Source organism: Catharus ustulatus, chromosome Z (assembly GCF_009819885.2).
Source record: "Catharus ustulatus isolate bCatUst1 chromosome Z, bCatUst1.pri.v2, whole genome shotgun sequence".
Lineage (NCBI taxonomy): Eukaryota > Metazoa > Chordata > Aves > Passeriformes > Turdidae > Catharus > Catharus ustulatus.
The window spans coordinates 24090914-24115464 of record NC_046262.2 but is presented as its reverse complement, the minus strand read 5'-3'; the positions used below and the strand labels follow the sequence as shown (position 1 = coordinate 24115464).

The 24551-nt window shown below is 42.0% G+C and overlaps 1 protein-coding gene across 3 annotated transcripts in view; it reads left to right on the top strand.

Moving 5' to 3' along the window:
• The first annotated feature begins 1194 nt into the window (after positions 1-1194).
• PDE8B (phosphodiesterase 8B) overlaps positions 1195-24551 on the top strand; it is a 79631-nt gene continuing 56274 nt past the window's right edge. For 2 of the 3 annotated variants that reach the window (XM_033085811.2, XM_033085809.2), the window contains exon 1: positions 7070-7450. In XM_033085811.2, the coding sequence (XP_032941702.1) occupies positions 7139-7450 (312 nt within the window). In that variant the 5' untranslated portion in view covers positions 7070-7138. Of the gene's footprint in view, positions 1217-7069; positions 7451-24551 lie in introns of those variants that run through there. The other variant, XM_033085810.2, reaches the window with a different exon arrangement.

Below are 24551 nucleotides of genomic sequence, written 5' to 3'. Positions count from 1 at the left end.
GGCCACAAAAAGGGGGATGTTCTGACCTGCTTTTGAGGACATTTCAGTATGTGCACTGTCTAGCATTTCTGGGGAGCTCAAGGATTGTATTTGCTGACTGTGTGTCTTTTTCACTAGAAATAGGGCAGATCTTCATAGTGCCTAGCCTCAATCTGGCATAATTTGCTGATCGATGCTGGTTCTGCTTCTTCTGTCTAGAACTAATTTTCTGTACAGGTTTAGTGCATTAGGTTTATTTTGTGTGGTACTTGGGGTTTTTGATGGTTTTGGTTACAGCTGCTGTGACTTGACCACTACTTGTCCAAAGCTCCCAGTCATCTTTAATGTTGCTCTGCTTTTGTGGCATTCACATGCTCTCCACTGCCTTGTGTGCAAGTATTTGACTTTTTGAGCGTAGGGATTGTTTTTTACAGTGTTGTCTGAGTATCTTATAGGGTTCCCTCATTGAGGCCTTGGGTAGCTTTACAAAGCATTGACAATATTAATGAACTCTGTAGAAATAGCAATACTCCAAAAAGAAAACAAACATTGGCTGTTTTTAAGGCGTGGGAGGGGGGAAAGAGTAACAAAGTGAGAGAGTCAAGCCCAAATATGTCATTCCCAAGATGATGCTTTCCACCTATCTCGTACTTGCTGTGTACTAGAATATCTCAAAGATGAAAATAGGCTGTTTGAAGTATGTTTCCATTCCCACCTCTGGCAGTTTAGATGTGCTCCAGAGCATGGTTATGCTACTCTTTCTCAGCTCCAGGCAATTTGCCTCCCTTCTTCTCGAGCATGAGGCTGGGTTTGCTGAAGAATCCTGAAAAGCACCAGCCACGAGTTATCAGCTGTGCGTGTGGATTTACCACCGTCTCTCAAAGGCTGTGTAACTCAGCCATGTGAACCTCAGGGCCCTTGGTTTGCCTTACTTTCCCCGGGCGCTTTCCCCCAGTACTAAATGTTCCTGGTCAGGGCAGTGATGAGCCTAGAGCAGGGGCAGGAGAGGAGGCCCGCGAGGCAGGATAACTCGGGGAAGCCTTTGTGCGCTCCTTCCTCGCTGACAGCGGCTCCGGGCCGGGCTCATCCCCGCGGGCTGCGGGCGGAGCGGGGCCGGGCGGGGCCGGAGCTGCGGGGCGGGCCGGCCCGAAGGTGCCGGCGGCTTCTGCTCACCTGGGCACAGCGCTCCGGCGCCGCTCCTTCCGCTCCTTGGAGGATGAACGGCCCGGGGAGCAAGGTAAGGGGAAGCCGGGAGGGTCAGGGGATGGCCGGGCACCTCAGAGGCTGCCCCGTGCTCCAGGGTGCTGCAAGCCCGGACACGACTGCTGGCGCTTTCCGAGCTTTATCCCGCTCAGTCGGCGGGGCTGGAATAGATGCGTCCCTGCCCGGCCCCGCTCAGCGCGGCTCGGCTTCGCCGGGAGCTGAGCTCGGCAGTGCCCGTAGCCCAAAGCCAAGGAGTCAACATTTCTGGTGGTGCTGTGACCACCCTAGAGGGATTTTCTGTGCAGATGTTCCCGGAGAGGAATAAATCAAGGGAAAATAGTTCTGTTTGGAGTAATAACGAGCAAAGAACAAGCTGCTTGTGAGGAAAAGACCACCGAAATGCTGCTTGGGGGAACTGTTGCTGTCAGGAGAGCTGCTGTTGCATTTCTTAACTTTTGAGTGGTGAGAAGTATTTGATTCCAGCAAACCAAAGGGTTTGGTCGGGAGCTGCAGCCTAAGCCTTTCAAATGTGATGTGATCAGTGTTGTTCTAGAAAATTTGCTCCTAACTAGAAGTATGTGGCCACTGTCCTGCCAGAAGTTAAGCTCCTCGGGTAAACGCTAATATCTGTTGCTACTGCTAGTGGCTGAAGACTGTTGTTGCTGTGTGTTTCTGTATATTACTCTTCCTCTTCAAAACGGTGTAGTAAAGGTTTGCTGTGTGTCTCACAACAGAGCTGACAGTAAGGACAGTAGCATTTTGGCCCCTTCTAGGTAAAATCACTGTGGGTGTCTATCCCCAGGAGGGAATCTGCATCCCTGGGGCTGCTCATCACCTCTCAGCAGTGAGGAGCAAAATGCCAGGACTGCATCTTCTCCTACCCGTAGGGAGGGACAAACAACTGTGGACAGAGAAGGGCAGGAGCCAGTTCAACTTCCTCGCTTGCGCACAAAGTGGTGGAGAAGGTAGAGAGTGAGAGAAGGCCGCCTGCCCCTCTGTGCACCCTCTGAGCTGTTTGTGCCTGGCGACTTACACAGTGGGAAGGAAACCAAACTGAGTTTCCTCTCAGCTTTGCTCCCTTGAAACAGGCTTATTTCCTCACTTGCAAAATATTCATAATGTAAAAAGTATTTTATGAACTTCTGGGTAAAATTGAACTAAATGGCATTGTCCAAGCCCGTCAAAATCTGATTGTTAAAGGAAGATCAAAGTCAAGTTCTATGGTGAGATTAGCAAGCAATTCCAGGAACCTCATTCTATAGAACAATACCTGCTGGAGAGTATCTTTTATGTGGGATTTTTGTGACTGGGAGACTGTTATTCACAGCAGTCCCAGGGACAGCCACAGTTTTGCTGCAGTGAATGAGGAATTTGGGGCAGGAATTTTAAAAAAAATTTTAAAAAACCCAAAAAACCCAAAAAAACCATATTGCTTTTTAGTTGAGTTTGAGAGAGGTCATTGCTGTCAGTGATGTTCCTCTTTATTTCTTTGTTGAGTGAGTCATTGGGTTTGTGGACTGAAAACCACACTTTGCTCTTTCTCAAGCAAAGGTGACCTTCACGTCTTGTATTTATTGTCTTTCAGATTTCCAAGTGCCATGATTTCTTGTATTGTTGATGAGTAAGAGTATTAAGTTAGCATTTGACAATATGTTATATATAATCAAAGTACCATAAAGATGAGGTTTATTAACAACACAGAGGGGTTCAGAGAAAAGTTCAATTCTAGCTATCATGATTATTTTTCTCATATCTAGTTTAGATTTAAAAGAGTGCATGTAGTCTGGATAATTTAAATAATTTTTAGGTATTGACTTTGCTCTAATCTGGGTGTATAGGATGTTATTTTTTACTGTAGTTAAGAAATTTGTTGGACCAATATGAAAGGACTGTGAAAATGTTGAACCTACTAAGAGCCTAGTAATTTTTTTTTTTTTTGTACAGGCTTATTTATACATTCTTAAACTGGTTTTACAGTAAATGAACCATGAATAGAGGTAACTGTCTTCGATAGCGGGTTGTCAAGTACCAGATTTTCAAGTCTCTGTAAAATACGACCTCTGAAGTAGTATATTATTACTGCAGTGAACTGGGATTTACAGATGATACTTCCAATAATACCAATATAAACTTAGCAATCTACTCATCGCATAAAGCCTTAATATTGAGGTCAGAGTGAAGCCTATGACTGGCTTTGGAAGGGATATAAAGTTTTGAGGAGTATATTTTCCTCATTCTGGAGGGATTTGCAGGTGTAAACACCATAGAGAATGTATATCCACTGCTTTCTGCTGGAAAAAAAAAAAACGAAATGTTTCAGGGTTCCACTGCTGGCTTCCAAAGTCACTCATATGCTTAAATTCATCATGCTGAAATTAGTCATGTGTAAAAAATTGGTTTCCTTTTGGCATAAAATTTGTTAGGATTTATAAAGTTGCAGTTAAAGCCAGCAAAGGCTCTTTAGTAGTGGAAAAACTGATACATGTGAATATTTTCCAGTGCCTGGATGCACTGACTTCATTCTGGGGCCATACTAAATATGCATTTCTGAGGGCAGATTCTACTTCAATATAGCTGTCCCTTATGCAAATCCTTGGTTGGCACATGCTGCTTGCAGTAAAGCCTTCTGCTCATCTGTCAAAGTGTGCTGCAGCAGGATGGCTTCAGGAGCTTGGCTGGAGTGTGCTATAAGAGGTGGTGCAAATGTGTACCCTCTTTAAATATTCCCTCTTTCTCCTTGTTCAGTAAATCCAAGGTTGTCTTCTCACAGGCAAGATGCAGGAAGAGCACTGATGGTAGGAAAAGGAATCTTAACTTTCCTTTAGTTCCTACTTCAGTGGCAGACATACTTCCCCTCTGCAGCCACTCAATCAGCTCCCCTCCAGCCTCTGCTCACACTGATCATCACTTGTTCTGTCTCTCTAAGCTCCTCCTGAGCACTGTGCTGCTGAGGAGAGGCTGAGAGTTAGGCCTGTTGAGCCTGGAGAAGAGCAGACTCGGGGCATATCTCATCAATGTAAAGCTGAAGGGAGGGTGCAAGGACAGACTTTTTCAGTGGTGCCCGGTGACAGGCCCAGATGCAATGGACATGAAAGAAACTGCAAAATAGGAAATCCTCTCTGAGCATCAGCAGGGACCTGTAAGAGTGACTGAACACTGGAATGAATAGGTAGTCCAGAGGTGTTGTCTTCATACTTGGATATACTAAATTACACATCCAGTTATGCCCATCCCAAGCAACCTGCTACAGATGGCCCTTCCTGGGTGTATGGGGTATTTGACCAGATGACCCTTTCAAACTCAACCTTCACTTGGTTCTAGGATTTTTTGATCCTGTCAGGCAAAGCATTGTTGTTCTTCACAGATTCCTGTTGCTTTTCATCAGTCCACATAGTTCCCCATCCTGCAGCAGCCTTCACTCCTCTCAAGCACTCTGGCATATTGCACAGAGAGGCTCATCCTCTAGTTGTGGTCTTCCACCATTACTTAAAGTAAACAGTGTGGGGGTTGCTGCTTGAGGGCTGCATTTAGCAATGCTTCTCCAGAATTAGGACTTCTTATTCCTACAGCTTTTCTGGCATCAACTTGAATATATACCTAAGGAAGGGAAATCCATGTGAGAATGGGCAGATTCCTGCAATGCTGTCTGAAATCAATAGCAAAGTTGTCTATGAATTCAATGTTGTCTGAATTCAATGCTGTCTGAATTTAATGGGAACAGGGCAGAAACTGGAATACTAGGGTGTTAAGGAAACCTGACTGACTGACTGACTGACTGACTGACTGACTAACAAAGTAACTTACCTGAGAATTGATATCAATTCAGAAAAAGGCACTGTGAATAGCTAGCAACACAATTTAGAATATGACATAGTATTTTTACCAAGCTCAGTCTGCAAAGTTAAAATATGGTTTATGTTGACATATTTTAATAAAATTCTACATGCCATTGATACCTGGGGTGGGTAAATTCCCATTAAAGAAGTCTCAGACTACATAGTCAACTAATCTTAGAGGCCTTTTGGGTAACACTGCTTACCCAAAAGTGATAGGTTTTGGGTGTACTCCACAAGTGTATGGGTTCTGAGTGGCATTCCTGAACTGCTGGCTGTCTTCCAAATCGCAGTTGTGGTGTAGGGCAGGCAGCTCAAATCCCCAACTTAAATTTCCCAACCATTAATAGAAAGGAAGAGAGACTTGAAAGTATTGCAATGAATGCATAAAACTGTCTGCTTCTGTTTAGTGAGGGTTTAGGGCACATTCATCTACAACTAAGTGCATCGTACTCTGGGAGGCAGTGAGGTCTCACCCAGACCTGCAGTCTAAGCAGCAAGAAAGGCTGCATGGGTGAGTGATGAAGCACAGTCTGCTTCATTTTACTTCTGCTGAGCCTATCTTCAAGGTTGTCCTCGAAGAGGACTGCACCGTGGCAGTGGGCAAACAGGCAAATGCGTAGCAAATGCAGGATGTAAGCGACAACTTGATTTGTGAACAGTGACAGCTAGTGGGGAAAACAGTTACCTAGAAAATTGTTATTACCAGGGTCAACACGGGCTCGCTGTGGTAACTGGGAAACTAAAAATACTTTGTCAAACAGATTGATGATCTCAGTGCAGTTTCTTGATGGATTAGCACCTGTCTAGATTGCCATAATTGCAACAGCCCATGAACTGCATCGAGAGAGACAGAGGCTAAGGCTCAAAGTCTCCTTGAACTGAGGCATTTTAGCTGTGAAACCATCACTTATGAAGAAACTGAAATCTAATTCATTAAAGTGCTTCAAAAGCATTAAGAACAAAAAATAACATATTCTGACCATTTTGTCATACAACATCACAATCCTTGCACCAGCCATGCTTCATGTTCCTAGTATTTTTACATCACTCACTAAAACTAGGTGGAGAAACAGCAGTCAGACATCAGGTAATATTCCAAGAGGAAGAAAACGTGTATATACAAGTGTTCCTTGGTGACTGGGTTTCAGATAAATGCTTTATTAGGCAGGAAGCATACTGCTTGGATGACATTACCAATTCTTGAAGGATTTATTATGTGCCATTTAAAACAGAGCGATTTAAACTAAAATCTTGCAAAGGCTTAAAACCTCCATGTTTAGCTTTACACCTCCTACATAGTTTCACTGAGGTCAATGAAACTATTCACTGTGGAAAGATAAGAAGGTGTGTAAATCTCTGTAGCATTAAACATTTTTCTTGATTATCTCACCAGGGACTGGAAACAGGGATTGGCAGCTATCAGACACCTAGGGTAAAATGGCAACTTGTGTAATTGAATATTGGCTTGATTGAGAAGCAGCATTAAGAATTGTGAAACAATTCTGGCCTTTTTTCCCTGACTTACAGTGGGTGCTATGTGGCTCTAAACTGCTACCTTCAGTACCCCCAAACAACTGAGATTTGCTCACCCACGTGAGCATGCTAGGGCACATTTTGACTGTCAAAACAAGTATCTGTAACTTTTTATTTACCGCCAACTGGGGTTTCTAGGAATGTGTGTGTGTGTAATGTTGTCCATACGGGAGGCTTGAAAGCAGACCCTCTGCCCGGGTCACGAGCGGGCTGCATCACCGATAATGATCCTTTTCCTCATCCTTCTTTTCATCCTTCTCCTCATGATCCTTCTTCTCCTTCTCCTCATCCTCCCGCGCTTCCCCCCACCCCACGTGGACACAGCCCGCTCGGTGGTCGCAGACGCTTCGAAAGGCGCTGCCGAGGAGGGGAAGGGGTCTGGCAGGTCTGGGGGCCGCGGAGGCAGCGCGGGCAGCGGGCGGGGGTGACGGGGAGGCGCCGCAGGGCGGGAGGGGCCGGGGCAGCGCCAGCGGCGGGGGGAGGCGCCGGTGCCGGCGGCGCAGGGGCGGCGGCCCCGCAGCCCGGGCGGGCGGCAGGTGGGAGCGGAGCGGCGGTGCAGCGGGGCGGGGTGGCCGGGAAGGGAAGGGATGGGCTGCGCACCCAGCATCCACGTCTCGCATAGCGGTGTGATATACTGCCGGGACTCGGAGGAGTCCAACTCCCCCCACCAGACCACCACCATCTCGCAGGGCACCACCACCCTGCACGGCCTCTTCGTTAAGACAGACGCGGCCGACTCCATCCCCTCCGTGCTCGCCTACCAGAGCCGGCAGCCGCCGCCCTCCGCCGGCCCCCGCCGCAAGGAGCGCAGGGAGTCCGGCGGCGCCTCCGCCCGGTCCAGGACGCCCCACTGCTGCAGCGTCGAGGCGGAGACCCAGACCAGCAGCTCCAGCGCCAAGGTAAGCGCCTCTGCTCCGGACGGCTCCCCGGCGGGGCCGGTGTGGGTCCCCGCCGGCCGCGGCGGAGGGAGGACGCTGCCGGAGCGGGCGCCTCCCCCGCCGGAGGATGCTCGGCGGGCGGGATGCAGCTGGCAGGAGCGGTGCCCTGGTGCCCACTGACTCACCGCAGCTGCGGCGGCCGGGCCGGGCCGGGCTGGCACTGCTCGGGGGGGCCGCCTTGCCTGGAGCTCGCCGGGGGGAGCAGCGGCCCCTCGGGCTCTCTCCGCCTCTCTCCGCCCCGAGCCCACAGTCTCGGTGCGGCTCCGGGGCGCCCTGGGCTGGGATCGGTCACGCACACACAGCGAGACGGGAAAGGGCTCGTTTCGAGCTCTGTGACTGATGCCAGAGAGTACTTGGCGCTGGCTTTGCTCCATCCCTTTTCCTTCGCGCCCTATCTGGTTAAATGAACTGTTGCTCCTAGGCGTGGATGCTGGGCTGCGACCCGAGCCGCTCTGATCCGCACACGTCCGCTAGCGCACCTCGCCGGGGTCGGGCTGGGCAGATGCTCCTGGAGGAGCGGGCGGGGGCTGTCGGTCTGTAGCGCACCTGCAAGGCTTGGGTCCCCCTCGCAGGCTAAGGCAGGCACTGCTGCAAACAGCCTGTCAACATCTTAAGTTTAGCACCTGAACAGAGATCATTGCGCTAGATTGTTTTTTTCCTTGAAGTTTGTTTGGTTTGTTGTTTGGTTGGTTTTTTATTTTTATTTTTTATATCAGAATAGGTAACTTGCCTAAAAACTTTTTAGAAATTTAATTTTACTTTGTTACCCTCTTCCAAAGTTTATTTTAAAAAAAATAAACACCAAAAAAAAAAAAACAACAAAACAATGTCATGATCCTAGCTGCATCAGGTTAATTTTCTGTTGTACTAAGAAAGCACGGTATCATGTCACAAAGTAATCATAGTATTTTGTTAGAATATCAGAAAGAAATTCCAAAGTTATAAAATATTACTTAATAATTTAAAATTCAGAAGTCGTCGTAAAGAAAACATAAGGGGGAGAAATCACAGAAAAAAAACCCAAACACCCCCGCAGCCCACTGTCAGTTTGTTAGTTCAAATGCTGAGAAACTTGTAGAATTGTCTGTAGTCACATTGACTGTTTTACTCATTCAGATGAAGAGCCTGCCTCATCAACAACTGGGACAAAAGTCAAGCATAACTCTTGGATTTATAAATTTATTTTATTTTTACTTGTCAGAGTAAAATACTCGTCAAAATATGATTTGTTTTTTAATGTAGAGGAGACCAAAATTGAAATTCTTACAATTGTTTTAAGTTGAGAATTGAAAAAAAAAAAAAAAAAGGAAATAATTGGAAAAAAAAGGTTTTTTAGAGTCATAAATTGGTTCTCAATAGTTACTTATTATATGTTATTATATTATGTGCTGTTAGAAACAAATGTGCTTCCCAACTTTCTAGTTATTAAAACTGAATGTATTTCAGATGTTTTTGAACCTTCTGATTAGTATTTGTAATGTTATGGGTTCAACAAGGCCAGTGCTGGGTCCTGCCCTTGGGTCACAACAACCCCAGGCAGTGCCACAGGCTGGGGCAGAGTGGCTGTAAAGGACCTGGAGGTGCTGGTGACAACAGCTGAACATGAGCCAGGGTGTGCCCAGGTGGCCAAGAAGGCCAATGGCATCCTGGCCTGGATCAGCAATAGTGTGGCCAGGAGGAGCAGGGCAGGGATTGTCTCCCTGTACTGGGCACTGATGAGGCTGCACCTCAAATCTGTGTTCAGTTTTGGGTTCTTCACTACAGGAAGGGCATTGAGGTGCTGGAGTGAGTCCAGGGAAAGGAAACAAAGCTAGTGAAGGTCTGGAGCACCAGTCCTGTGAAGAACAGCTGAGGGAGCTGGGGGTGTCTAGCCTTGAGAAAAGGAAGCTCAGAGGGGACCTTCCTGCTCTCCACAACTGCCTGAAAGGAGGGTGTAGCCAGGTAGGGGTTGGTATCTTCTCTCAGGCAACAAGAGACAGGATGAGAAGTAACATCCTCAAACTGCTCCAGAGGAGGTTCAGGTGGGACATCAGGAAGCATTTCTTCACATAAAGGACTGTCAAGGATTGGAAGAGACTGCCCAGGAGAGTGATAAAGTCATCATCCCTGGAGCTGCTCAAGAAATGACTGGATGGGGCACTTTGTGCCGTGGTCTCATTGATACAGCAGTGATTGGTCAAAGATTGGATCGTGGACATCTTTTCACAGAATCACAGAATTAACTAGGTTGGAAAAGACTTTTGAGATCACTGAGTCCAACCTGTGACATAATATCACTTTGTCGACTAGATTATGGCACAAAGTGCCACATCCAGTCTTTTCTAAATGATTCTGTGGTTCAGTGATTATTTTTGATAGATTCACTGCTTTTAACAAATTATGAGTTTGATATGCATCTGAGATTTTTTAAGTTATTTAGCAACTGTTTCAGTTATATGTAGAAATATTTCCATTCTTATAAGAATTAAGCAAAACAGTATACTATACTTGATGGATAATAAGAAGTGGAAAAGTGTGGAAACATGTTTCTGCAGTGGTACATGATTACAATATTTATTTCCATAAAAGCTTGAAAGCGAAGAAAAATATTATTTATTTTGGTATGGAAAGGGGGTCTAAAAATACCACGTGGTTTTAGCTGCTGTGGTGCTTGGTTGCATGTATTAGCTGTATTAGGTATTCCTTACCATATGGCATCACACTAAGGGAAAGAAGGAGGATGGGGGAGACATTTGGAGTGACGGTGTTTGTCTTCCCAAGTTGCCACTGCACATGATGGGCCCTGTTCTCCTGAGGATGACTTTACACCTGCCTGCCTGTGGGAAGTGGTGACTAAATTCCTTGTTCTGCTTTGCTCATGTGTACATCTCTTGCTTTACCTACTAAAGTGTCAAAATTCATGAGGAATTTCACTTTCCAGATTCTCTCCCAATCCTGTGGGTGGTGGAGTGAATGAGCAGCTACCTGGAGCTTAGTTGCCATCTGGGGTTAAACCACCAGAAAATCTTCTCTAAATGTATTACAGGACAAAACCAATACACTGGTCAAATGGCTGTTAGCACTATTATATATTAAAATAATTTCCAGTTGTGTAACTGCTCAAATCACTTAAACCTTGTTGCTTGGTGTGTCTTCATTTTATGTTCTAAACTGCTGTTTAGTTGTTTACACAATCAGAATATCGCGCTATTTGCATCTCATCCTGCCTTTATACAATGTTTTAAAACTCATCCACACTATGCTATGAAACTAGCATTAAAATAAATCAGCCCATAATAATTTCAACTCTACTCAGTTCAAATAAAAAATAAAACAAAAGCAAACCAAACAAAAAATAATCCCATGTCTCTTAAAATGAAATGGCCTTCTAAACCTTACTTTCAAAGTCTATTTGATCTGTATTAATGTGGCATAAGGTCAGAATTATAAAAGACAATATTTTTTGTTTTCTTCTCCTTTCCTCAATGAAAAGTTCTGAACTGTTCAGAGCATTGAGATCTGTTGGTCCCATCTCAGTCACACTGTTTATGAGTAACTGTTCAGCAGCTTTGGCGGGTGGGTGTGTTTCCTTCGATCTTGAAAGCTTGGTAAGCAATTATCTACAGGTTGCCTGACAGAGATCTCAAGTGGTCTTGTTAAGAGTTTGAAGACACATCTGTACCTTGATTTGAACCACAGTTTCTGGTACCCAGCCATATGCTCTGTTATTCAGGTACTGGGCAGAAGCACTCAATTGAAAAAGACAGACATTCCTTCCCCTTGTACCCTCCTTAATAAAGCCAAACAGTATCGTGAAAAGAAAGAGTGCTAATATCTCAAATGCTCCATCAGCTTTGTGTAAAGATCCAAGGCATTTAGGTTCCCTCGGAAGCACAGCAATGAGCTGAGAAGATGCTGGCTATATAATGGCTGCTTCACCCATTGCTCAGTTATTGCTGGCTCTGAAATGCAATAGTACCAGCTGCTTAGCAAGAAGTAAACAGATTTCTGGACACTTCCTTGGGGATTTGAAAATGTAAAAGAATACTTAACTTATATATGTTTACATCTTTTAATTATGGCCAAATCTTAAGCAGAAGTTGTGAATAGTTCTGTTTTTCTTGAGTATCTTGATTGAGACTTCAGCATTAACAAAACTTTACAGCAACTCATGTTGCTAACATAATAGCTAGATGTAAAAAACCTCCAAACAGCTTGCAGTCTTCCATTGATTACTTTATCATATTTTTCTTCTTGAAATTACAAGAACAGCAGGTGAATTATTTGGTTCTTCTTATGCTGTGTTCATTGCAGAAAAGAAAGAACTATTTGTGAACCTCTCTTGATCAGTCACAGTAGGAATAGGCTTTGACAATTTTCAGGCTCTTCTGTAGCAAAATAATTATTAGAAGCTAAGCTCATAAATAAGCAAAAATATGGTGGACATTATTTCTTACCAGCTTGTTGGTCTGTGTTAAGTTCCAAGGTGGAAGTGACATATCCTTCTCTCCAAAATGACAAGGACCTAGCTTTTAGAATTTTTTTTAATGTAGGGGAATAAGTCAAAGACTTCAGCTGCCAAATATAAAGTGGAGAAGATTGAAAAATCCAGCCCTGAGAGAGTTGCACCAGATCCATAGGTCCTATAGAAACACAGTCATCACTATTGCCTTGATTTCAAGTATAGTTATCTTTCAAGCAGCACCATGTGTAAGAAAACTCAGTGTAGTAATTGCACTTCTGGTTTTGTTTGAAGTCTGCTATGGTTTAACTAGCTGCTAGTAAGTACTGTGGCGTGTGGAACATGTCAGATGTAGTGTAAACTTGGAATATAAACGTCCCAACTCTGTAATTTAGTGTCATGAAAGTCCATTTCATTACTCAGTAGGACACCTGAGACATAAGACACCTCTTGGACATAGCTGAGGTCTGCAGAGATGGCATTAAAAAATGAGCAGACCAAAAATTGTTGAAATATGTTACAGTGCAGGACCCTGTTAATTTAGGCCAGCTGTTGTCTGAGAGCTGCTGGCCTGAATAGCTCTTACCATAAAGAAAATTGCCAGTACAGAAGTGCTCTTCTGTGACTAAGCCCAGACATCTTAAATGAATACAATGAAAGGACTTTTGCTGCTATGTGTCTGACCTTTCCATTCCTCCTTCAAATGATGCAGGTAAACTTTGGCAAGCACTGTAGTTATGCCCTTACGCAATGCTAGATAGAAGAACTGTTACAGAACAGATAAAACCATTTCTTCAGAAAATATTGAACTGCCTGGCAAAGAGAAGCCTGATGTATGACTTCACATTGAGCCACACAACACTCTGGACTTCCAAAACTCCTCTGGATGATATGCATTTATATCACTAAATATAAAATGAGCACATGTACATACTCACACATGTGTATAAGAAAAGAAAATTGCTGAAAGCTTGTAAGAGAACAATGAGTCTCAATTATTTCATCAATAGAACTCAACAGATCCAAGACCCCTATAAATCCTTCAGTTAAAATTTATTTTGGAAAATTTGCTTTCAGTGCCCAAAATACCAAGTGGTTTTAAACTGACCACTAGCAGCATCTGTTTTCCACATTTTACTGTTTGCTATGCACAAAATGAGACTGAGGTTTTATCTTCTGAGGATCTTGGTGTGAATCTTTTGACCTTTTCTCTATTGTACGTGTAACTTTTCTAAAAGACCCCACTGGATGTACTGTGTGGCTGCTAGAAAATGGCATGTGAAGAGGTTTATGATGCAGCAGAGTTTACCTCTTTGGTGAATCTTGTCAAACCCAGGATTACAGCTTAAGAAAAACAGCAATCGCATTTACTCATGTGAAGGTAAAAGTACACGGAGCATTATGAAAAACAGCCTGTATGTTTCAGTGTTTGAGGACAAGAACTTACAGTAACAACTGCTACCTGATGATGTCTTGTGTAGTTCTGCTGTGTAGTCTCCCTCTGGCACAGATCAGTCGGTGCATTTCTAGCCCCGAAAGTCACCAGCCTTGCAGGGCAGCAACACAGCACCTGGCTGTGCCCTTGCTTCTCTGAGGGCATCTTCTCTGGGGCAATCTCACAGGCCATGATGCAGAACGGGCTCATTCTGCAGGAGCTTCCACAGCTCCCCCAAGTGCCAGTGCTTTTGGCTTATGAAGCTTGAGTCACCTATCCCTGTATGTGAGGAAGAAGCACTGTCCAAAGATACATTATTAATTCTGAATTAAGGTGACATTCTGTACAGCTTTTTGGTGGCAGTGTCTACTCCACGTAACTTTCTTCATATGAGAGGACCATTAATCCATTTGGTGAACTTTATTTTTCCCTTTCATTCAGCCATTTGTGTCAACCACAGCCCCATCCTTCAGCATCCAATTATTTATAAATGTCTTTCTCACCCGTGTTGTCAGCTGTAATAGAACAAAATGCATTAGAGACATGCTGTTCCTTTGTATTACCTCTGACTCTTTGAATAGCGAGGTACTCTGGAGAATAGCTTTTAAAAATCCCTGTGTATCTCTACCCTGTATATCTCTGACTTGGTATCCAACACCAAATATTTCATATCTTGGAATAGATTTATGCTAAGAAACCCCTCATGGAGCTACTTCAGAAACAGTCTCAATATTAAACTCTTAATAATGTGAGTTATTCACTTTGAAAGTGTATATCTAATTTTGAAGTAGATTTACAATTTCTTGAGCTTTTGCCCTGGATTCAGACTGCATCTGAAGAGGCAGCTTTTGTTCCAAAAAGATGGCAAAAAAGGACCAACAAAATTGGTTTCATAGCATGGAAGAATGGAGCAGGAATTGCAAAGATCTGGGCCACCTGGACTCCAGCACACAGAATCTACAAAAATGTAGACAAATGTGACCATGTGTATGGATATTATTAAACCCCATTTGTATAAGAATTCCAAAGGAACAATGTATAGTTGAGAGACTCTGCACCAGTAGGGCCAGTAACATCCTCTGATGAAATGGGCAGAATGGAGTTCTGAAGCAATATATGTATTAAAAATTAAGCTATTCAACATCTGCTAGTAAGCCTGGGAGAAACTACTCACAGCCATTTTGCATATAGGGCTGCAGCCTGTCAGATTTAATTACAATTCATTTGTTTATATTTGGAGGAGTGAGGTCTGATTCCTATCTTGTTATATGCATGTTTTCATCAAATAATGATATAGTTACAGGTGGAATACTGTCAGTGCTGTAAAGAAAAAAAATTAAAAATCAGTGTAATTGAATGTGGAATTGGTCATGAGGTTTCTGGTGTTAGCTTGGGAGCTGCTTCCAGCAGTCAGTTTTCCCTGTTTTCTTAGGTTAGCTGCTTTGCCACAGGGACAGTGGGAGAGGCTTTCCTTTTCCCCTGTTGCAGATCTGGAAGGCTGTCTGAGGGCACTGTGGACTTGAACATTGTCAATGGTCATTGTTCTGCAGTCATCATGTCCATTATGAAAAGCAATTTATCAAACCATTGTGCTGGCCAGGAAACCAAGAAACCTCTTTTAGAAAAGGAGAGAGAAAATGAGGTTTTAGCTTTTTGTGTGTGTTCTTTTCCAAAGTTAATCAACTTTCTTTTGAGATCCCAGAGTAGGTGTTAATGGGTTTTCTGCAGAGACACCCAAGCTCAAGTCTCTGTTTTGAAAGGGTCCTTAAAAGGTCCTCCCATGTGAGTGACTTCTTCCTGGACTGTTGGCAATTGTGGGTTTCTCTTTCTCTTGCTTTTAAGATTGGTTCCTGAAATCCATGCATTCCGAAGAGTCCTGCCTGATGAATAGCTACTTCCTCCTTATCACAAAGACAAATCTTTCTTAAACAGCTGTTTAATTATATTGTGAAAAAACACAGTATTTCAGAAAGGGTGGTTGTATTACACTTCAGAATAAAACCATTCACATGTGTTAAGGGCTGTCTCAGTGTTCCAAGCAGTATTGTGGCTCGTGGAAGAAGTCAGTAATTGTCATGTCAAGCATCTTGCCATGGCCTTGTTTCAGGCTGCTTCATTTTACCTCAAATTGCAATGTGAAGGAGACTAGGATAGCATGACAAAAAATAAATAAAGATTTCTTGCATTCTCATGGTCGTGGTGTTCTGGTCTGCAGCTGCTGGACAGCGCTCCTTCCCCTTGGAGCTCTGGATGGCAGTGTACTGATGGAAACCTGGGAAACCTTTGGCTGCCTTTGTTCTAAAGACATCAGAAAGGTCAGCTGGAGCACTGTGATGGTGTGGTGGATGGTTAGGGAAGAGGGAGATGAAGATCTGAGATGGGCCAAGCAGGTGAGATAGTTCAAGTAGGAAAAAAGTGATCAGTCTAGCCTAAGCAGAGGTGGTTGTGGATGGGTCCTGAGTCATGGGCTGGAGCAGGTCAGAGCAGAGACATGCCAAAAAGAGTGGGGATGTGGGTAGAGAGGCGTTCTGGGGGGAAATGAAAAAAAGTCTTTTCTGGGTGGCACTGGATGTCTTTGACCCTTGGGAGTCTTGAGGAGATGTGATATCAGAATATAGTGATTTCTGTCCAGGTCTTAGAGTTGCACAACAAAAATGTATCTTACCTCTCAGTGCTACTGCAGCAGGAATTGCCTAGATGAAGTTCTGTGTACAAAACTGTAATAATGTATCCACTGCTGCCTAAAGTCACTTGACAGTCCGTGCTTGTCTCCTTTTTATTAATGAGTCCATCACAATAGCAGAGGACTCCTTCTACATTTTATAATTAAATATTTGAAAGCAAGAGTGAAATATCTAATGTTTGTCTAGACAAACTGAAGATCGTTAACCACCTGTTTTCTGAAGAAAGCTTTGACAAAAGAGAGGCAAAAGTGTTCTCCCCAAATCCAAGATTACAACAACAAAATAAAACCAAATCAAAACGAGTCAATACCAAGAATCAAAATTGTTCTAATAAGGTGATAGTACTGGTATAATTGGTTTTGGTATAATTTCTGTGATAACTTATTAAATGGCAGCATGCAGTCCTGCATTGCCATCCCAATTAGGACAGAATTCACACAATGTGTTAACTCTGTGAGTCTGGTGCATGGTATTAATTAAACTCAATGGTAGTTTTTTCTTTCAGACATGACTTTGTATAAATGTTGTCATTTTGTTTGGTGCAACAGCTTCTTTGGTACATTCTGAGACTTTTTTCTTTTCAGCGTGACAGAGTTTTTACTACTCTAATCCTTCAGGTGAGGTTAGACTGAGCAACAGAACTGGGTTGTTTTTTTTTTTCTCACACCATTACTGGGTTAAAAACTGTGTGTTTGATAGATTTATTTAAGGCTCACACTCAAGACAGGAGTTATGCAAGTCTTAAAGACTATATATATTTTAAATGTCATAATTTTAAGTTCAGTTCTGTGCATCCTGGTAGTAAAGAAGTCAGAAAGAAGTCAGACTTTTTTTTTTTCAGATTTATGAGAGGGAGATATAAAATTATCAAGAACAGAAAAACTAGTGGGACTGATAAGTATTACATTGAGCCAGGTGAGTATTACACTCAGAATGGGTGTCTTTGCAGATACACATTAGCAAGAACAGCTGATGTACATAAAGATCTCTCTTGGCTCTCTGACATTTTAGTGGCATAGCGACTATCTGTACAGTTCAAGGAGTTCAGTAATGAACTGTCTTCAAAGAAGGGAACCTTCTTCATGGGTTCTACTACATTTGTACAAGTGGCTATTTTTAGATGAAGGGTTTTTTTGCCCCTTTGGAGCTATAAGACATCTGCGACTTCACCTTAGATTTGAAAAATCTGCTGTGCTGGAAGTAACTCCTTTAAGGCCACCCTTTCATGTTTGCTTTATTGTTATTTTTCATTTAGTTGCAAATATTTGCAGATCTGTAGTTAGTCAGAGAGTTTTAAACTGAAAAGAGCTCTGTATTTCTGTAGCTCACATGTGAAGTCTTGTCAGAGGATACTGTTTTCATGCACGGCTAATGACAATGATTGCCCATCAAAGGATGACCCTTAATCATCTGAAATTTTTGCATACCATTTCCTATCACTGAAGATAGAGAAGCATTTTATTTCAAAATCTGATGAATGAGCTTAAAATACAGTGTTTACTGTACAAAACAGTGTTTAATGATACAACATAAAAACTCATCATTTGGCACTTCCAGCCCCAGTGCAGAAATGTGAAATGCATATATGTAGTCCAGTAGTACAAATTCAGAAGTCACCACTCCATATGTTAAGAATGCAAATCTTGCATCTGGAAAGACTCCTGCTGACATCAGTGAGATGAAGATCTGGCTTTTTTTAGAAAGGCAGTGGGCAAAAGACTATTCAAATTTTCTGAAAATTTCCCCTCATTTTATTTTTAACTCAATAGAAATAAATGACCAGACCATGATACATTCTCGTCTGTCTAAGGGGCAAATAGGGATCAAAACAGCTGCCATTATAACTCCTACACAGCCCTGAGCTGTTTTAACTGTAGTTGGGCTGGGCACTGCTGCCTCTCCAAATGGCTTGTTCCTTATGCTCCCTGATAACCGTTCAACATTTCTTGGTGGGTGAAGGAGGTAGTGGCAGGGCATCAGTGCAGCATACAAGATTTACATCACTTGGAGATCTCAGCAGTGATTCCTTTAGTTGATCTGCTACTCTCCCTGTCACAGGATTTTTATTTTTCACTTGATTTTTCAGCATGGGATCACTGAGGAAGTGATTGCATAGGAAGAGGATAGTCTGCCTTCTTTGAACAATGGGAGATTGTTTTGTATGTTTATGCATCTACTTTCTGTATTGTTATCTGCAGGTTGGGTGAGCCATCTGCTGGTATCTTTCCTCCCTTTTGGTTGATTTTATCACCAAAATATATTTCATTTATTTTATTGCCCCTCTTCTTGTGCTTTCAAACAGTTGCAGAGGTATTGCCATTACTGAAAATGGGATCAAAGCAGGATACATTTAGATGTCTGGATTTCTTGGTTCTTTTTGGTCACAGTTCACTGCCTGCTTCTACAAGCTGTTAAGCTGCTATCTTCAATCATTCTTCCTCACTCTGAAGGAAAGCTGTTCTTTGTCTGTTCCAAGTATTGTCTAAACTGATTAGTATCTGACAGTGTAGGGGTATCTTCTTTTTTACTATCAATATGCATGCCACAGGCAGCAAAAAATCATGGTATAAATGTGTGACACAAAAAAGTACCTTCATGATTCCTATCACAGGATTAAGTGTAAAATAGGGAAGAACCTTCTGTGCATCTTCTCTAACTTCCTTTCAAACTTTTCCTGCTTGTCTGCTTAAAACTTCACTCAACAATTGACTTGTATGCCAATGGGAAGTTAGGGAGAATTGGATTTTCTCTTTATTTGAAAATTTCATTTAAACAAGAGAAATATTTCAAGGAAAACATTCTGGAAAAATGTTTCATGTAAATTATAACTTACTATAGTCAATGTGAGATTCTGGTTACACTTTGATAAAAATGTTCACCTGATTTACTCCTTCTTCAAAAAGCTTCATTTCTAATACAATAATATCTTCTATTAGCTAGGAGGATCCAGCTGAAAAATTTCTCATTCTCTGGTACTGCTAACTTCACTTCATGCTGCAGTGCGGAGGTCCAAAGGCATGTTACCATAGAGATACCCACAGTAGTTTTAAACCAACTTTAGGTTACTAAAGCTTGAGTGCTAATGATTACTGCAACATCAGCTGCAGAATGCACACTGTCAGGCTGGATATATGCTTCAGCAGCTGACTGCACTGACTACACCTAACTACACCCCTGTGATGCTTCTTTTTGAGGCTGGAAGCATAGGACTGAGACCTTACAGCTCTTCCTGAGACACAGCCACTCCTGTACTAGGAGACCTGACCAGGTGCATGAGCACCTCAGTTGTGCCATTATTGTAAGGGGCAGGCAGGTGGCCTTGAACAGCTAGGTCAGATCTAAAAAGACTCAGTGTCTCCCCATATGGAATTGCAGTGCTTACTGCTCTTCCTCCTTATTTGGTAACTGATGTGGTTTTTTTTTTACTTTTGGTGATGATGTATTTCATATCTCATATAGAGGTTGCATTGTTAGAACAATATTCAGGGTGAAAAATAAAATGAGTGATTATTTATTCATCTCACCAACAGTCATAACATCTCCTATGTAGTTACAGATTTGACTCCCCTGTGTGTTTAATGCTTGCAGATGTGTTCAGTGAGCACATACGGAAGTTCATTCCCTTTTGAAGAAAAAGATGCAGTGGAGCACTAAGGTGAAGAATTTAGCAATCTTTAAATAAATATGGTTTCTTATTTGATTTGCTTTTGATCCCAAATAGCTCAAAAGAAACTAAGCAAGGTGGATGAGTAGGCTGTTGCTGGTTTTGTTGTCATTATGTTTCTTTTCATGGAGAACTTAGTCATATGAGGCAGCGTGTGAATTGAATGCTTTCCTGATATTGCTGTCTGTGACAGAAAGTGTATGACAGTGGGTCGTGTATGTTCTGCTGTACATACAAACTCATGAAGACTCCTGTGCTGCTTCATGCTGTACACATTTCAGTGAAAAGTAATAATCTCAGGCAGCAACACCTGCAAGTCTACCTGTCAGGGGCAACATAGACAACCATTAAACCAAGCTATCTTAAATAATGTAAGTACTCTTCCAGCTGTTTCGGTTTCTCAGAATCAGTGTTTCAAGTAGTAGTAAAGCATGCTTATAAATCCTTTTGCATCAGAGTGTATTTATCCTATTTGTACAGTCACAGCCTCTTCACTAGTCTTCCAAAGACAATAGAATAATTTGTGGTGGACACCAGTGAAATTCAGGTGTTCATACTATAATCTAGTTACTTGAACCTGTGTAAGACTGTGCAAACCTGTGTATAAACCTGTGTAAATAGTTAAGGGTCTCATGCAACAAAGAAAATTTAAGGTAACTGGCCTGCATGAGAAATACAGGAGTAGTTTTTATTTGCTGTGAATATAGGTAAGGCTTCTTCATTTTCCTAATATGGTAACATGATCAATGACTACAAAATTATTGCATTTTATTACATGCAGAAGTAGGGCAAACTCTTTCATGATCTGATATAGGAAAAGCTTGAAATTTCAGTGTCTCAAGCTCTGAGATGGCTCAATACTTTTCATGCTGTGGCTTTTGCCTCCCCAGAGAACACTGGCTGTGGACACAGTTTCTGCTTTGGGATGATGATTTCTGCAACACCACAGAGGTGGTCTCAGTGTGACCAAGTGGGAGCAAACTCCCTTGGCTGGAAGGGTGGTTTCCAATGCACTGATGAAGATCCCACTCCCCCAAAAATGGGAACTGTGCCTTGACTTGCTTTTAGCTTGCCTTTGTAAACTTCCAAATATGTGTTTCTTATCTTACTCATAGTGTTTTGAGAAAATCATACTTTGAATGTGGTAAAAGTGATTGAATAATTTTAAAATACCGCTGCATAGATCATGATTGAAATTAAAACACAAGATTAGAGAATGACTATTCTTTTAGTTTTTGTTTTTAAAAGCAAAGTATATTTTTGGGCGGTTATTTTAATGAAGTGAAATATAAAAAGCCAGTCAATACAAATGAATTTCATTGAAACTTTTATGGGACAAACTGTCTGAAACATATGTGTGCATGCTGGAAGAGGAATTGAAATACAAGAAAATTCTTTAACATGAAATATTAAGCATAAACCAGCATTCAGACTTTTATTGGGAAATGGCATTTTCTCAGTATTTTGTTTGTATTCAGTACACATCTTTTTAAAAATTGATGCTGAAATGGGTCAGCAGTGCAAGCTTCTATAAACTCCCCATGTCTCCCATCCCTAGCAAAATTACTTCTCACCTTCTTTCTCATCTTTCTGCTAACATTTGGGGGGGCTCTTTTCCTGAGACCTCCACTTGTCTTCTAGAGGCCACAGGGCAAACCCCCATCTCAGAACAGATCTCGCTGCACGGTAAGTCCACCATGCTGACTGTAAAATTGCCTTTAAGACTATCAGAGCTGCTGTCTCAGACCTACTGTGGATTCAGGGTATGTTGATTTACACTTTACAGCTTTGAAAATATGACTGTATCTACCTAGAGGACTTAAAAATGTCTTTGCTTTATTTTTGATGAAAGTTTTCTGAATAATCTATATCTGTTACGTGAAAAACATAATGACTGCAAATTACAGAATGTGTCAGACTGTGCTGTGCTTCTCAGCTATATACAAAAAAGGAGGTAGTGTTCCATGAGGCACATAGCATGAGTTCCCAACAACAGTACAAAAGTAAGTAAAAGAGCATTTTTGGGAGGATTAATAAGTAAAAAATGACTCCTGCGTATTTTGGAAATGTCTAAGGCTTTCCATAGGGAATGGATGTGGGAGGTGTCACACATGCTTACACTGGTCTGGTACAAATTTTCCTGTGTTGACCATTTTCAGAGATATGATGTTCGTTTGGTGGCTTGATATGACCCTCTGCAGCTGTTATGTCTTTGCAATCCTGATCTTCATTGAAGCCTGACTTAGCAAAATATTTAAGGGCACAAGTAGAACCATCCAGCTTGACTGGAAAAACCAGAGCACCCGTTTGACTTAACATTTTCGCAGGGTCATTGCACCCAGAAGAAGTCTAAAACAGCCTTGGGGTGGTTATGACCCGTGTCTGGCAGCAAAATTTGGAGCAGTTGGTTAGCTCCATGCCATTAAGGTCTAAAAAGAAAAAGTGAGGTTTCTCCAAGAACTGCATATGTGAAAATTCATTGTTTTAGTAATTTTATATGGATTTGAAGACCTGAGACCTGCATTTGCGATGCCATAACTGAGAGGATATGTGGTGCTCTTGTGTTAGTCAGTGTGAGGATCTAGCAATCCACATTACCACTTTATCACAGGGTTTCTGCAGGTGGGACTAGTGAGCAAGTAGAGTGTTCTATGTGTGCCCAGAACTGAACTTTTTATATTCCTTGACTATAACACTTACAGACATTTTATTACAGAGAAGGAGGCTTCATGGCCCAATGTCTCTTACTTGCTTTTGGAAAAGCAATTGCTCTTTAACAGTAATTTGCTATGTGAAATAAAATATAATTTCTGGGTTCTTGGGTCACAGAGCTGGCCCTCGCAATTGTCAGAAGGCACCTCCTGTAACTCCTTCAGTTTCATCAAAACCTAGGAAAAGTTTATTTCTGGTCTTCTCTGATTTACTGATGGGAGTCCCAAGCTGTAATCTCTGCTTTTTCTGACATACTCAGCTAAGAATCTTTTAACTGATAGTTCTTTGTATTGTTTGAATTTCGCCTCATTTCAATGACTCCTGCAGTCAAGGTTCTCTGATACCCTACCTATCTTGCAGTAGTTCTTTTCCTCCAGTTTTTTAAATAACTTTGCCTGTGGCATTCCAACAAACCCTTTACAACAGTCTTAAGCAGAACAAGTTTATTAAATTTCCTTTCTCTTGAAAATCACATTTACAATTTTATATGTTTATATGTTTTTATATATTTGTATAGATATTTAAATATGGTTCTATCTGCACTCATTTTAGAGTGACCCCATATGTTTATAAAATGATATTGTGTTGCATCTTTTGTTCAATATAACTCAATGTTTTTGTTCAGAACTCTGTCACAGAGTGACACAGAACACAAGTGGCCTGAACGCCCAGACCAATTTACCTGCTCTCTTGGCAGCTCATTTCCCCCAGTTTATGAGAATCAAACATTTCTTAACTTCTTTAAAAACTGAATGGGACCCAGTTAGAAACTTAGAGAAGTCACTGTTTCCTGTCTTGTGACATGCACTTGTAATAAGTACAATATTAACAGGAAATACAACATATTTCCCTGCAGAGTGCCTCCAAAGACAGCTGTAAAAGAAAGAGATATATGAGAGAGATATATAACAGAAAACTCAACAATAGATTTTTTTTGTTGTAATTTCATGGGCTGTAGTGTAACTGTGAATAATTTATGCACAAGCAGCTATTCATTGGAGTTGTACTTGATACAGGGTCTAATCCACTGAAGTGAAGACATCACGTCTTATAAAATCTATGTTGGTGAAAATGTTTGTCTGTGAATTGAAACTAAAATAAGTTTATGGCTTTTAGAGACTAGATTTCTTAATAAGGGCGGTTGGAAAGTGTCAGTCATTTTACTCCATGTGATCTCTTGGAGAGGAGAAACAATACTTTTCCACAGTTCATGTATATAGTTCCTGTTGATTAATAAGGGCTTAATTCAGTGAAGTCCTGAACATTTGGGCTATGCTGTCTTTAACTGTACAAGAAGCCCTTTTTGTCTCCAGAAATCTTGCTCATAAAATAGAATTGAACTATTGCTAAGCTGAGTTCAGCTTCTGCCATACAAGGTGCATTGAAACTAGGCAATTGCAACTCTTCTTTGGGGTGAGAAAGCTTGGCAGTTAACATTGCACCCAGCAGGCAGAACTTCTGCTTTTAATTCTTAAGGGTGGAAGTTCATGCTGTGCATGTGCAGAAGCCATGGGAGAAAATTGATTGCCAGGGCATTTGCGAGAGGGTTGTGCTTCACTGTGTGTGTGGAATATAACAGTGCACTATTTTTATCTTCTCAGTAATGTGGTGGTAGTAAGTTGTGTAATTACATCCTCACTATGGACAATTCTAATGGTGGACAAAAATGACTATATTTAGTTCAAAGAGATGTCAGTACATAAAAACTGGAGTAGCAGTAAGAGGTCTCTGAAGAACATTTGCATGAGTCGTGTTGCTGGGTCTGAACCGTGGCACTTAATTTAATGGTGCTTCTCCTTGGTAAGACTTGAACAAAGTGTCCAAAAAAATAGTTTTTCCAGAAAGCTTTTAATTTCACACACACACACACACACACACACACACACACACACACACACACACACACATTGTGTAAGTAGTGATGAGTAATACCAAAATTATTATTCCTTATTCTGTAAGTACAGTAATTTCACGAATACAAGCCGCACCAATTTGACCAAAATTTTGGTGGAAACCCGGAAGTGCGGCTAATATTCCGGGGCGGCTAATACATTAACAAAATTCTAAAAGCTGCCAACACGGAAGTGAGAGCCCGCGGCAGCCCCAAGCCAAGCTGGAGCCCGGCC